This window comes from Macroventuria anomochaeta (genome assembly GCF_010093625.1).
Source record: "Macroventuria anomochaeta strain CBS 525.71 unplaced genomic scaffold BU25scaffold_2, whole genome shotgun sequence".
Lineage (NCBI taxonomy): Eukaryota > Fungi > Ascomycota > Dothideomycetes > Pleosporales > Didymellaceae > Macroventuria > Macroventuria anomochaeta.
Genome location: NW_022985363.1, coordinates 1,092,155 through 1,106,865, shown reverse-complemented (window position 1 = coordinate 1,106,865; position 14,711 = coordinate 1,092,155). Strand labels below are relative to the sequence as shown.

The 14,711-nt window shown below is 51.7% G+C and overlaps 5 protein-coding genes across 5 annotated transcripts; 3 read left to right on the top strand and 2 right to left on the bottom strand.

Moving 5' to 3' along the window:
- Window positions 1–221: 221 nt before the first annotated feature.
- BU25DRAFT_417469 (uncharacterized protein) lies at window positions 222–2,220 on the top strand (the record flags this gene model as incomplete). The annotated part of the gene is made up of 7 exons (XM_033707813.1): window positions 222–307; window positions 449–774; window positions 1,038–1,130; window positions 1,181–1,192; window positions 1,340–1,711; window positions 1,744–1,868; window positions 1,900–2,220. 7 exons carry the CDS (start codon window positions 222–224, stop codon window positions 2,218–2,220), a joined length of 1,335 nt encoding a protein of 444 aa, XP_033567088.1.
- Window positions 2,221–3,658: 1,438 nt separating this feature from the next.
- Window positions 3,659–4,961, bottom strand: BU25DRAFT_85436 (uncharacterized protein). The gene is made up of 2 exons (XM_033712173.1): window positions 4,424–4,961; window positions 3,659–4,368 (listed from the first exon to the last, which is right to left on the bottom strand). The coding sequence occupies exons 1-2, from the start codon at window positions 4,607–4,609 to the stop codon at window positions 3,706–3,708; spliced, it is 849 nt and encodes a 282-aa protein (XP_033567087.1). The 5' UTR covers window positions 4,610–4,961; the 3' UTR covers window positions 3,659–3,705.
- Window positions 4,962–5,298: 337 nt separating this feature from the next.
- BU25DRAFT_85423 (uncharacterized protein) lies at window positions 5,299–7,547 on the bottom strand. Its single transcript, XM_033712172.1, has 2 exons — window positions 5,885–7,547; window positions 5,299–5,833 (listed from the first exon to the last, which is right to left on the bottom strand). Exons 1-2 carry the CDS (start codon window positions 7,458–7,460, stop codon window positions 5,391–5,393), a joined length of 2,019 nt encoding a protein of 672 aa, XP_033567086.1. The 5' UTR covers window positions 7,461–7,547; the 3' UTR covers window positions 5,299–5,390.
- Window positions 7,548–8,868: 1,321 nt separating this feature from the next.
- On the top strand, window positions 8,869–10,707 carry BU25DRAFT_487299 (ribonucleoside-diphosphate reductase-like protein subunit M2). Its single transcript, XM_033711264.1, has 4 exons — window positions 8,869–9,008; window positions 9,063–9,308; window positions 9,389–9,722; window positions 9,773–10,707. The coding sequence occupies exons 1-4, from the start codon at window positions 8,976–8,978 to the stop codon at window positions 10,393–10,395; spliced, it is 1,236 nt and encodes a 411-aa protein (XP_033567085.1). The 5' UTR covers window positions 8,869–8,975; the 3' UTR covers window positions 10,396–10,707.
- Window positions 10,708–11,023: 316 nt separating this feature from the next.
- BU25DRAFT_382799 (WD40 repeat-like protein) lies at window positions 11,024–14,539 on the top strand. The gene is made up of 5 exons (XM_033704255.1): window positions 11,024–11,463; window positions 11,525–11,655; window positions 11,719–11,888; window positions 12,099–12,654; window positions 12,705–14,539. The coding sequence occupies exons 1-5, from the start codon at window positions 11,361–11,363 to the stop codon at window positions 14,469–14,471; spliced, it is 2,727 nt and encodes a 908-aa protein (XP_033567084.1). The 5' UTR covers window positions 11,024–11,360; the 3' UTR covers window positions 14,472–14,539.
- Window positions 14,540–14,711: the final 172 nt, after the last annotated feature.

The following is a 14,711-nucleotide window of genomic DNA, read 5'->3' as shown; positions in this document are numbered from 1 at the left end:
CCGCTGACCGTGCTATAGATATCGTCGGAACATCTTCGAGAGCTGGGGAGGATTGACGCCAGCAGTACCAGAACGTCTGCTAGCTCCATAATAGCAAATGCAGTGGGCCACAGTAGACCAGTGAGAAGATAGGTAAAGTTCAGCGAGGACTCAAGCAGCCTCAGACACCTTGTACAGAGAACCCACAGGACTGAAGCTGTAGCCAGAATCAAAACTCCACGATGCCTCTCCCAAAGAACCGCAAGCTCTTGAAGCTCTCTGACGAGCTGGTAGACACGATGCGTACGACTTTCGACATTCCGCAAAAGTATCGGCCAGATATACATGCACTCAGATCCTGAGAACTTAGCACGTCTCTCACGAACATCAGTCCACGCCAAAGGCCAGCTCGTAAAAGGAACCTTCGTAGCCCCCCCCCCCCCCCCTCCGCCCTAAAGACGCCTCCAAGCTCTCCAAAGCACCCATATTCACCAACCCCTCCACTCACCTCCTCATGCGATATAGCACCGACACCGGCTTCAAGAACCTTCCCGACAACCGCGAGAACGGCTCCCGCGGCTTCGCAATCCGTTTCGTCTTCTCCGGCGACGGCCGCACACTACGACATCATCACCAACAACTCCTTCGGCTTCATCGTCAGCACAGGCGAGGGTTTCTTGGAGCAGTTTAAAGCCGTGAAAGCTGGCAAGATGAACGAGTGGGTCGAGGCAAATCCGCATGCGAAGTGTTTTCCAGGAAAACCAGGCGCCAAGTCATATCGGTGCTTGCAAAAATGTACGGAACCACCACCATATGGGGCTTAGTAGAGCTCCCAAATCGTCACCCACAGCGACTAGTATGGGTGACTTGAGGCTTGGCAAGTGAGTGTACGCTGTGGGTGACTGTTTGGGTTACTGTAGTACGTCAACGGAGCTGTAACTTACTTTTGTGAGATTTGTGAGCAATAGAGGTGCTTCCCATGGTACATGTACCCAAGTTTCCTTCACCGGTACACCTGTACTAGCGTAACCAGTGCCATAGTACGTGATGTGACGTAGTTGCCGGAGCCTCTGGAGACTATAGTGAAGGAGTACCCATTGCTCTGTTGTCATTTCATACCCGATTCTTTGCCACACCTCCGCATCACGATAGTACGTTTATCCCAGCCGTCAACTGACGATAACTTACTGACTTTCAACAGTGGTGACTTACAGTAAATGAGACCGTTGGAGAACGGAGAAGGGGGTCTCATGGAGCCAATCGCTCACCAATCAAGCCAAACGGAGGCATGAGAAACGCGCTAGTAGCCGTACTAGCAGCAGTCTCAGTGAAGGAGGCCTCTCTATGAGTACTCCTTCAGGGATCTCTCATCCCTCACATTCTCAGCCATCTCAACTCTTCTCTCAGCCGACTATCCTTCACCAAAACAGCTGTACTTTCACCCCCATCCACCTCTCCGACGACGACAATGACGCACTATTTGTTAGCGGAGGTTCCGGTGAAGATCCCAGTCGAAGTATTTTTGATTCTGATGAGTTTGATGACGCTGGCAAGCGTGACGGTGAAGGAGATGACTGGGAGGAGATGGAGGCGGAGGGTCTAGAGGAAGAGCAAGCGGCTGAGTTGAGGGAGATGAATGAAGAGGTGGAAGGTGTTGAGTTTCTAGCTCATTGGAGGGTGTTTTGTGGAAAAGAGAGAGTTGGAGCAATGGAAAACACAGAGGAGGACTCTTGTGAGCTTCAACTTTGCACCCTTTTTGTCAAGCGCCAGCTCCAGCCACTGCGGCAAGCAAGCCAAAAGGTATCATGGCTCACTCTGATAGTGAGCCCTCAGCCGGAACAGTACTTATTGCCATCCCAACTCAGTTGGGCCTGACACTTTTTGGGTGGGTGAGAGAGCAATTATCAGAACTGAAATCAGTCAACTATCGCGTCAGTTCCTTCACCACCACCATCTACTTTACCAGTCAAACAAAGGACACCTGATGGGTACAAACCCTCTGAGAAGAGCGCTCCGAGTCCCTCAGGCGACTCCTTCACTGCCTCCGCCAAAAACGTGTCGAACAGCAAAGCCTCCGGTCCCACAAGGATCTCATGGTGGATTTTGATCTTATACTCTGACCCTCCTCTACCACAGGAGGGACCCACGGTGGACACAGGCAAGGAGCCGGGTCATCCCAAAGGATTTCAGCCACGAATCGCCAGGAACAAGGCTTGGGTGAAGCCCGAGGCATGCTCATAGGTACCAAAGGTGTAGAATTTGACATTATCCTTTACTGGCGTTGTACTTCTCAGCACTGTCGTAACTACAACAAGACTTGTTGGGTACCTTCTGGGGAGTCTCATCGAGTAGAACACCACCACAAAGTACCTCAGCCGGTGGCGGAGATATGGGCAAGAGAGGTGAGGCAAGGCATGTGTACTGTCAATGAGCCCTCTGAGAACATCAGAGGACTACTTGTACAGGAGAAAGCACGCTCTAGGTGCCCCAGGAACCTCACTGTCGATGCCATTACTGAGCTCCGAGGTGAGGTCAGTGATATAAAAGAGGTAGGGATGACTCTCTGCAAGGTGTACTTGGCTCGGGCTCAGTCATCGTTGGCAGAAGTAACTGCACAAGGTCAGAGGCAAGGTACTAGTCAAAGTACTTCACCTGTTACTCCGGATAAGCCCAGTGATTGTGAGGCTTTTGTAACGACGCAGGTAGGTAGGAAAGGACTCCGAAGTAAGTGTGAGTCCGCTACAAGGCATATGGGAGTGCTGGGACGTTGAGAACACTAGGATGGAATTCCCTACACCTATAGGTCTTGTACAAAAAAGGATACAGAAAAACTACTCTATCTAAACTACAGTATCGGAGTCATTAAGTATCCCTTTTGGAGGGGAATCAGAAGTACCCTTGTCCAGGTGACAAAGAGGTAGTTTGCAACAGACAGGGAGCGGTGTGCTGAGACCTGCAGGAACCACATTGGTATCGGAGCGGATACGGTCGTAGGTGTTACAAAATGGGATGAGATTAGACGAATCCTTGATGGTTGAGCCTCCAGGTTTGTGAGGAATATATGCAGGTGGCCCGTGAGCCTCCGGTCAATCTCCGGAGTCTGTCCAAGGGCTGGCCAGTACATGTAAGGGGAAATACCCGTGACAGTTACAGTACCGTAGTGAAGTAGGCTGTCACGTGTCGGGACGATGGCGCTAACCCATTGGGACGCTTGCGTGGTACGAGCGAGAGCGCATAGATAATTGGGCACACAATGGTCAGAGGATTGTAGCAATTAATTTTATGATGCAACTCCCCTACTGCTACTGATCTCGCTGTCACACATACCTTTATACTGCGGACCAAGGATGTTTTGTACCGAATTATCATTACTAATGTGGTTGTCTATACAAAAAGTCAACGCCTATAGGTTTCGACAGCACACCGGTTATAACATGCTCCTCTCCAGTTTATCCAATGCGACTGCACATGTCAGACTTCCGCCGCGCAGCAAGTCTTCTCCAAATCGTGTATGCGAGTAGAGTAATGTGTGAACAATGGCACCACATGGCAAGGAAATCGAGTCAATCGCCAGGTATAACCTTGTATCGTGATATCATCCGTACTCTATGCAGTGTGTTGTACAAGGAATAGCACCAGGAGATGCAGCGCTGCGGCCCGGGTAAACAAATATACCACCAGATTTTTTGCACGCTGTTGGATGCACGTTCGTGCGTTTTGCGCAGCTTACAAAGTCAATGCGGCACCGAAGATCGTCAGCAGTGCTCCCAGAATGGCCCCTTGTGCGAGGGGAGAAGAAACAGTGGCGCCGCCTTCGGACGCAGGAGGAGCTGCACCACTGGCGGTAGGTGACGAGGTTCGGGATGCAGGCCCACTCGCAAGGCCGCTTGCCGACCCAGTGGCAGAGCTAGATGATGCTGATGTGGCGGTTCGAGACGAAGAGCCAGCAGAGGAACCAGACGACACCGTGCTGTTACTGACAGAGCTCGACGCAACGGAGGGCGCATTGGTGGCGGAGGAGGATACAGTAACGCCCGCTCCTCCAGTAGGAATGAGACTGAGCGTGGTGCTGGCTGGGAGGACGAGCGAGCTGGAAGGCGAAGGGTCGTTGACGAAGTCGACAATGATCCTAATTTCTGTGCACTGATCGCCAATCGACTCGTCGTACAGGTTACCAAATGCACCGCTCATACATCGGAACCATCTTGTCGAGCCACCAATGGCAAGAGACTTGTTCTGGCATACCGAGAAACCACCTGTGTAGATGGCGCCTGCTTGTGGCGGGCCGTCGAATTGAAATTGGCGATTGGCGACAACGGAACCTGTGCGGCTGTACTGATCGCGGAGGATACCGTCCTCGAGTGTGCAGAAGAGCAGTCCATCGGCGGCCTTTCGCATCGAAGTCAGTATTGTATGTGCATTTGTGTTGTGCGAGGCTTTGTACCTGTTGAGCTGTTTCGCGCTTGGATCTTGCCGCAAAAAAGTTCTCTACGCCAATAGTGAAGTTGCCCTTTACAGTTGTTTCGCATCCAGCTGGCGCAGGCGAGGATGGTTCGATGCCTTCTTCGACACCTTGAGCCAAGGATGTGGTGGCGAAGAAAAGCGGAGCGAGGAAGCTTGAAGCGCGCATCGTGAGATCTGACGTCCGAGCGCAACCCAAACAAGTCGATTCTGTGGATGATCTTCGATAATACTAGCGATGAAATAGGCGACGGTTACCGTGTCGCAATATGATCAAAATGGGAATATCGGCATAATGCTGCTGGTGGGCTAACGATGCTAATAACTTGTGATGGAGGAGAAAGGCTGGAGAAGACAAGAAGAGGTTGGCATGCGCGTCCCGGCGTTTTGTTGTGCAACACCCTGAAGCAAGGAAGGCACCCTACCGCCAAAAATCTGTCGTGCCTGCCGATCGAACGCTGCGCAGCCAACCGAATGCCACCAGACCCCTGCCCTGGCGACCGAGATTGCGGATCGATATCATTCCGCCCGTGGTGAACAATCGGGGCATGTTGGGGCAGACCACGATGCCTCGTGTCGATAAGTTTACGGCTAAGTAAGTGAAAACACTCAACACGTTGTCTTTGTTGAACCTTGTTGTGAGTAGTGGTTTTGTATTCATCGAAAGACGGGACGGGACACGCGTCGGGAAGCTAGCCCCCCGCCACTTGTACCTGCCGCTAAGACTCGGCAAGCGACGTTTGTCCAGCTTAAGACAGCACTGCATCTGCACGTAATCAGGAGGTTGACATCGAGTGAAACCCGTCGATATAGGTCAATTGTCCATGGTAAACGTGGTATCTGAAATGTGTGGACCAAGAGGTCCAAGACCCACTCAGCCACCATGATAGCCTCCAGCCAGACCCGTGGTAGTACCAAAGTCCATTATTGTCTCGACGTCCAAATGCTGCTCAGTTGTTTGATTCAGCCAGTATTGTAGCTTTGGTTTCATTGCATACTTGGTTGATGGCCGTGGTTTGTATTTCAGCAGCTCGTGCCTGAAGTGCTGGCGCCTCTGCTTTGTCGCGCTTGGTGAGGTCGGGATGGTGCAAGACTCCTGGTTTGTAAGTCTCAGAACAGAACGCAGGCATCAGTTTGTTGATGTTGTCAGGACCGTGCATCATTTCAAGAAAGAAGAACATGTACCACCCAGCGCGGTTCAAGGCTGGCATGTATGTTGCGTAGGTCGCTGCATTTGTTTGCACAGGGGACAGCTTGAGCTCATGAGCATGTGAGTGCTGGTTGAAGTTCCAAATCGGCGTCAATGACGGTTGACAAGGTACCATGACATGTGGAATGCCTTGGAGGCTCCACATCTTGCCAAATGCACTGTAAGAGTTGTACGAGAAGAGTTCTACGCGGAAGTAAGTATCAAACACGTACAGCCCTAACACAACGAGCTTACGTGTTGCGTCTTCAGTCAGGTCAATCCAGCTCCTGAGTATCTTGCTTGCCTCTAGCATTCCAGTGTTCTGTGGCTCGAACTTCCTATCTAGCGCATCGAACAGCAGGTCGGCAATGATGTAGAACTCCCGCGTAGGAAGCTCGGTAAGAGGGTCGGCAAACCGCCATGGGTCTGCATACGGCACGTTGCTTATGCTTACAGCTCGACGAGCAATGGTGAAGCCGGGTGATGATGGTCCAGCCTGTGCGGTCGACGACTCGTAGGCTTGGTACGGCGACGCCTGTCCAGGGACCGGTACTGGAGCGTGCTCCAGGGGTTTCGTTTCTGCAATGCTCAGACTGCCCATATCAGCCGGCAACTCAGCGATGAACTCTGTTGGCGGCCCAGGCTGCGCAGCGACTGATTGTGGAGCGGGAGTAGAACCATGAGATTGCTGCGGCGAGACACTTGGCATAGCTTGCGGTTTGCTTTGGACCGGCGGTGGAGGAGGGGGGCTAATCGAGGCAGGAGGCAACTGGCTATGGCTATGGCCCTGGCCTTCAGAGCCTGCTGGGGACAGCGGTGTCCATTGTTGATTATTGGGCTGCGCCTGTACATTCGTATTCGGGAAGTACGACTGCTGCGTATGAGCGGTAGATGCCGGGGGCTGCTGCTGCTGATGCTGAGGCTGCTGATATGTAGAAGCGAGAGACTGCTCCGAACCGGTGTGTGAGTTATGCCACTGGGTTTGCTGAGGAGCTGACGAACTCGGCGAGACACTGGAGATCTGCGGCGATTGCGGATTCGACGATTGTTGAACATGTTGAGAACCTCCCATAACGCCCATCTGCTGACCTGTGTATTGAGCCTGCAGAGGCTGCTGTTGGTACTGTCCCTGAGTCTGAGTATGTGCCTGACTTATCTGCCCATGATGATATTGTCCTTGTTGCGCCTGCGCCTGTTGATCTCCTACTGTATTACCACCCTGATCGAACTGCGTACTGTTGTAGCTTGTCTGCAAAGGTTGCTGCGGTGGTGGAGTGGCTCGAGTGTACGGCGTCTGCGGCGTCGTTGGCGCTTGTTGCGTAAAGTAGTTGCCTTGTCCTGAGCCGTAGTTTGATTGCTGGTAAGGTGACTGCTGGGGAGGATAGGTGCTCGGTGCTTGCGGCTGTGGATGTTGCTGTGTCTGTTGGGCTTGAGGATTGAAAGTGTGGCTCTGAGGCTGTGAGTGAACTTGCGTCTGCTGGCCGTAATGTTGTTGGTAGTTCTGGTAACTCTGCATATGTTGTGGGTTTCCTGATGTGGTAGGCTTATTCCCTAGCTTTGAGCTTATTGTCTTGCTCAGCTTGTTCAGCATCGGTTTGCTGGTCGTGACTGCCTGGTTCATCATTTGTCCAAACGTCCCTCCACTAGCTTTGTGTGACTGGCTAGGTTGGCCATGGCCTTGTGCTGACGACTGATATGTCGTTGGACCTTGAAGCTGCTGGTAGCCCTGCTGCTGATGTTGTGCACCATAGCCTTGTGGTGGTGGGGTGTTTTGATTCTGGTTCGGTGGAACGTACGCTCCCGGTGGAGGCATGCTGGGGTATTGCGACATGTTGCTTAAAGCAATTGAGACTCAATCCTGACGAGTCGAGGACGCTCTCAGCGGGTACAAAGAGCAATGCTGAACAAGCCAGCACGCCTCGTTGGGCTCAGCCACAGCGGATAGGGGGTTCTTGGCATTGTAGCGAAAAATATTGAGTCAGCACTCAATGATCAATTTCGTTGCGTCAATTCGTATCCTTGGAAATGGAGCTGTTCTCTGTGATACGACTTTCGGTCATGATGAGAGAAGTTGTTCGTCTTGAGTATGCCCAGCCGCGATTGAAGGAAGAGGGACCCTGGTTTGTGTTCCTGGGCCCAATCATTTTGTGGGGTGACCGACTGCCGCACCAGTCAAGCCTCACTGACGCGCCGCATATCCGAGTTGTAGATATGAGTATCTCGAACGCGAGAGCAGCGAAATGTCGTCTGGCTTAGTTGGAACGCAATGATTTATCCAATCCGTGGCCAAAGGACTCAGTTTATAAGATTCGAGATCTGTGTCAAGTGAAGGGATCTATTTCTATACTTGGAAGTTTCCGCCGCTTGACGCGTAACAATGATTGAGTATAGTCAAGCACAATGAGATGTCAGTGATGGGGGATAGGCAAGCCGTTTGGAGGACCGATGTCACCTCTCCACAGTCGAGGACAAGACCGACACCTGACGCGTATGTCAAGTGGCTGGAGAAGTCTTGGAGGTTCTTGATGCTCGCTCTGAGATCCGTTCTCAGACGTTGAGCCGTTGCTAACGCTGTTGTGACAAGCACATGATATCAAATCGCCAGGGCTTCACACGCGTCTTTGGACGCGTTCCGGCTTTCAAAGCCGGGTTGAAGCCGAATGCATGGGATGGGCCTGCGTGGGGCAATTGAGACTGATCATTGACAAAGATCAATCTTATCAGATCCAAATTCTGCGTGTGCCTGACAGGAGGTGCACAATGCGGCCGATGGTGCGGCCAATGAAGCCCGAATTGCGCATTTCCAAGCCCTGAATCAGCCGCCAAGGGATGATCTAACGGAAGGCGGAACAGAACGTGCATGGTTGACCAGTGTTGTGGTGGGCCGAGAGCGCGTTCGTGGAGAAACGCGTCTGCACGGTTGTGTTTTGCAGACGCGAGCCGTGGCTGGGGTCGCGAGAGCACAACTTCATCTCGAGACTTGTGGTGATGGACAGACAAAAAGAGATACAAGATGGGTGCTGTTGGAATGCGCACAATTAACTTGATGAGAAAACAAATGTTGTTATTAAAGCAGCGTGCGAATGGCATCAGAAGGCAGCTGCGATCACTTTTGCTCATGGTTCACGTCATAGCGCGACAGTGGGGCACGAAACGGAAGGCGCGACCACGCCCGGTCACGTGCCAGATCCGGCTTCTTTTGCTTAAGAGACGCGTTCCTCGACAAAGATACTCGACATCAACAACTTCAGCACCTCACCTTCCTACTACCGCAGGTATTCTAGATATTACGGTCGCCTTGTTGCATACTTCATAGCGCCGCACAATTTATCGTTTTTTTTTCACAATGTCGGCTCTCCAGTCCACGCCTTCTAAGCAGGTACGCGTAGCTTGAATAACTTTTGATGGACGCGTTATACTAACGCGCATACAGGCTGCATCTGCCATTGACACACTCAAGATGTCTGATTCACCAGCAAAGAAGATTGATTTCTCTTCTGCGGACAAGGAGAACCGTTACAAGCCCATTGTTGGTATTCCTGATCTCGAGGAGGAAGTGGACGAGGTCGAGAAGAAGATGCACACTGTTGCACCTACCATCAAACCTGAGGAGGCAGACGAGCCTCTCCTGCAAGAGAACCCCCAGCGCTTCGTTCTCTTCCCCATCAAGTATCATGATGTAAGCACGACGCGTCCGACGCGTCCCAATACGCGTCAAAGTATTCCTACAATGATCTGGACTAACACTATGCTTCACAGGTCTGGCAAATGTACAAGAAGGCCGAGGCATCCTTCTGGACCGCCGAGGAGATCGATCTCTCCAAGGACCTTCATGACTGGAACAAGCGTCTCAACGATGACGAGCGCTTCTTCATCTCCCACGTCCTCGCTTTCTTCGCCGCCTCCGATGGTATTGTCAATGAGAACCTTGTCGAGCGCTTCTCCGGCGAGGTACAAATCCCCGAGGCGCGATGCTTCTACGGCTTCCAGATCATGATGGAGAACGTCCACGCCGAGACATACTCTCTCCTCATCGACACATACATCAGCGAGCCCAAGCAGCGCACATACCTATTCAACGCTATTGACAACAGTAAGTTGATTCTCTTCTCGCCATCTGGCCTTCCAACTAACGTGTCTCAGTTCCTTGCATCCGCAAGAAGGCCGACTGGGCCCTGCGATGGATCTCTGACAAGAACTCCACCTTCGCCAACCGTCTCGTTGCCTTCGCCGCCGTCGAGGGTATCTTCTTCAGTGGTTCCTTCGCATCTATATTCTGGCTGAAGAAGCGTGGTCTCATGCCCGGTCTCACATTCTCCAACGAACTCATCTCTCGTGACGAGGGCATGCACACAGACTTTGCTTGTCTCCTGTTCTCTCTGCTCAACAACCGCCCAAGCAAGGATGCTGTCCAGGCCATTATCACCGAAGCCGTCGAGATCGAGCAGGAGTTTCTCTCAGATGCTCTGCCTTGCGCATTGCTCGGTATGAACGCCACACTCATGTGCCAGTACATCGAGTTCGTCGCCGACCGTCTGCTCTTGGCTCTTGGTAACCCCAAGTACTACAACGCCACCAACCCCTTCGACTTCATGGAGAATATCTCGCTTGCTGGCAAGACCAACTTCTTCGAGAAGCGTGTTGGTGACTACCAGAAAGCCGGTGTCATGGCGAGCACCAAGAAGCAAGAGCAGACAGAGGGTTTGTCGCCTCCTGCAGAGGTACAGGGCATGTCTGGAGACTTCAACTTCGAGGAAGACTTCTAGATGCCTTGATCTGTTACTCTCTTTGCCTTTTTCGCTTGTCATATTACCATCATCTCGCGCTGTATACCTCTTGGACTTTGGGCATGGGTACTAGGTTACCTCCACTTGTATATTCATTCACCTCTGCATCGTCGGAGTGAGACTGCGTGCATCTCCATCAGGGGCGGTTCTGCATTCCTCCTTTTGATACCTCTTTTCTGCACTTTGGAGTATTGGCGTTGGTGGATTCTATGAGCGATGTATTCTGGGCTCTGCAGTTTCGCACAGTGATGGTTCATGGCTTCAAAATAATGATCAATACAACTATTCAATAACATCTACCGTGCCATCCTCGCGATGTCATGAACCGTGGCTGCAGGTTCTTTTCGCACCAAGACCCCATACACGAGCTTGGACAGCGAAGCATGAAGAAGGCCCGAAGTCTTAAGCCACTCGTAATATGGACACATTCGCTGCGACTGCAAACACTTCTCATGCCTCGTTCTGCATCCTACATTCCCATAGAACGCACGAGTCGTCTCATTGTTGTTCCGAGGTGTGGAAATCTGTGACGTCACCAATTCGCGGAAGCCCGGGGCTGCGACCTTAGAAAGAGCGATGCAACGCACTAGGCGAATTGGCTGCTTACACCTCCTTCATACCACTGCAACCACCATGACTTCGCAACTCTCTCTCACCGGTCGAGCGTGTCATCAGATTCAAAACATTGTCTTGCCGGATTGAAAGCATGCGCCGCGGCATGCATGCGAGATTTATCGATAAGCTTATCTACCCCGTTACCCGGCCATCCCCCGACGACCAGATCTTTGTATAACCAGGATTGAGACTTCCCATCCTTGATTGACTGCAGCTCAAGATCCTACCGCACTCGCGTTTCGACGAATTACTGCTGCGCACGCCTTTGTAGTTGACTCTCAGGAATAACTTCCCACGACTAGCATATCCATGAAGCTGGATGAGAAAACATGGCAGATCTATTGCCCAAATTCAAAGTAGCAGACCCACACGTCCGCGCTGTCAGTCCGCAAGGCAGACGCGACACAGGAAAACACACCAACAAAGGAGAGTGTAAGCGCCAGGAACTTTCTATGCCCATCCACTGCATCAATGCTTATCATCAAGCCTTTAGTCACCAATGGCAAGCTTGTCATGCACGTACGCAGTCCTACTTCACCCACGGCGCCTTCGAACGAAGCACAAAACGGAAATGGTAGCGAAGAAAAGAGCTCGTCTGAAGCGGCCATAGATCCACTTTCGCAAGTATGTACATATTGAGAACTGCGCAAGGCATATTCTGAGGCTGACTGCGCATCTTGTATACAGCAAATCCTCAAAAGGACAAATACATCTCCTGCTATACAGAAGCTGCGAGCACAGCACACAGAACCATACGCGACGCATTCGCAAACGTCGCTCCATGAAGCAACTCCGGACAAGAAGCACAGCGGTGAAGTACCGCGCGATTTGAGTGCAAGTGCAAAGGCAGACAAGAAGTGAGTTTCCTTACTATCTATCCCAACTTTGAGGGTGTGGGGATGCGCCATTTTGTCGTGCTGGGGCCTAGCGTGCTTGTCGTATAAGGCCGTATATCGTGTTGGTACATCGTTCTCAGGCCGACCTGGTTGGCCTGTTCACCACCCCTCCTGACTGCATAATATCGAGGCTAAGCCTCGGTACGAACAGCGTAACTGACCGTACTGTAGGAAGGGCGTTTCATTTCTTAGTCGCTTCATTGGCAACAAAAAGAAGACTGCCCTCGATGGTGCAAGTGACAATGGCTCCGAGTTTGACGACTATCGACCTGAGGGCATGGATGCGCAGCTTTACGTCGCTAACTTCGGCTTCAGCCCAAAGCACCCGCAACCACCCGCATACATCAAAGTGCGCACCAAGTTCAAGTCCAAGAAAGAATTCGATCGCGTGTTTCTGGCACAGGAGCTACGCTCAGGCGCCGACAAGAACAGCGCCCCTGCTGCAGGGTCTAATCCAGTCCCCCAGTCCGGATCGGCGGCGACCAAAAACCCCATATGGGCCACCGAGTTCAGCAAGGATGGAAAGTATCTTGCTGCTGGTGGGCAGGACAGAGTCATCCGTGTATGGGCGGTATTGTCGAATGCAGAGGAGCGCAGAGCGCATGAAAAAGATGAGAGCGATCCCGCAGGCCAGGCGAAGCATCTCAGCGCACCAGTATTCCAGCAAAAGCCCTACCGAGAGTACAATGGCCATGCAGCAACCATCTTGGATCTGAGTTGGAGCAAGGTGCGTCTCTACAAGTATCAATCCATGAAGAAAAAAGCTGACGCGGACAGAACAATTTCCTACTGTCTTCGTCAATGGACAAGACCGTACGTCTTTGGCACATTAGCCGCGACGAGAACTTGTGCACGTTCAAACACTCGGACTTTGTCCCATCCATTCAATTCCATCCCATGGACGATCGATTCTTTCTGGCTGGTTCTCTTGACTCGAAGCTTCGCTTGTGGAGTATCCCGGATAAGAGTGTTGCATACTCGGCCTCAGTTCCCGACATGATCACGGCTGTGACATTTAGCCCTGATGGCAAGACCTGCATAGCAGGGACATTGGGTGGTCTCTGCAATTTCTACGATACTGAAGGCTTGAAGTGGCAGGCTCAGCTACATGTGAAGTCAACTAGAGGGCAGAACGCGAAAGGCAGTAAGATTACCGGACTTCAAGCAACATACTGGCCTCCCGGTAGCGAAGCTGGCGAGGTCAAGCTTCTAGTCTCGAGCAACGACTCCCGTCTACGAGTCTACAATATGAAAGACAAAAGTTTGGATATGAAGTTCAAGGGTCATGAGAACAACTACAGCCAAATACGAGCAGCATTCGTTGACAGCTCTGGACACATCATCTGTGGTAGCGAAGATCGTAAAGCCTACATATGGTCGACGAGCATTCCAGAAGGAGATAAGAGGAATCAGCGACCCCTGGAGATGTTCGAAGCCCACGACTCCATCACAACGTGCACAGTGTTTGCTCCCCTACAGACACGACAACTGCTCAGTGCTTCAGAGGATCCAATATACGATATGTGCAACCCACCGCCTGTCACACTTGTGTCTAGAGCTGAGTCTGTTCACTCTTCCCGAGCACCTACAGAAGCTGGATCAGCACACCCAATGCCAGCACCGAACCAGAATCTGTTTCCGAGAGCAAACGAAACCCCAGCATATCTCGCGCGTTGCGAACACCAAGGCGGCAACATTATCATCACTACCGACTACAAAGGGTCACTGAAGGTTTTTAGGCAGGATTGCGCATATGACGAACGCGTACGGCTGAGGGACACCTGGGAAACATCATCTAAGATCGGGCGCCCAAGCAGCATCCTATCACGAACCAGCCGATCCAGACAAGACAGCGTATCGACGCAACCACCAAATGACCGCATAATGACATGGCGACAGAGCATCTCACATGGTAGCTTCGACTCAACTGGATCCATACGTCGAAAAAGTGGTCGCAGCGTTTCACCTCGCAAATCTATGGTAGCTCTTAGCCTGAACTCAGCACGAGCACCTGACTTCTCAGCCCTTAATCCCATGAGGTCTCATGACACTACGAACTCCGAACCCACAGGCACCCCAAAGACCTCGATGTCCATAGATCGCACGCCCGGACAGAGTGCATCTCAATCTGAAATCTCAACACCATCAGGCATAAATGTCCCAGAACCATCCGAGTCGTCTGAAACCTCTGAGCGACCTGAACATGAAAGCCATCCTTCCATTACGAACCCACTCGCCATCATCAATGGGCAGAGCTGGTTTTTTTGGACGAGCAAAGGGGATCATAACAAAAGTCAAAGGACGCCGCTGGATCCACGCGCAAGCCAGGTCAGCCAGGTCAGTCAGATTAGTCGTCTGACCAGTGAAATGAGCGAAGGGAGAAGCGAGAACGGCGAGGAGACGAAGAATGAGGTACGAAAGTGCACGCGTTGTGGAAGTGAAGAGTTTGAGGTTGCTAGTAGGGGTTTGCGACAATTTGGAGGACGGGACAAAGCTGGGGAGAAGATGACGATTTGTAAGAGGTGTAGAGATGTGGTTGATTAGGTAGCTAACGAGGTCGACCTGGTATCAGGATACGCCGACCATGAGAACAACATCATAACGTACCTCACGGTCACTTTTGCAAAGCACCCACCGAAAGTTGCCTCGTTATGGCCCAAAACTACCCACTTTGACACTAATTGATTGATTAATTGATTGATTGGTTTAACGTTCTATCTGAGTCGAAGACTATGGAAGACGAGAGGAGCAGTGGCTCCTCTGGTAATGCAAAGATTTAGTTAC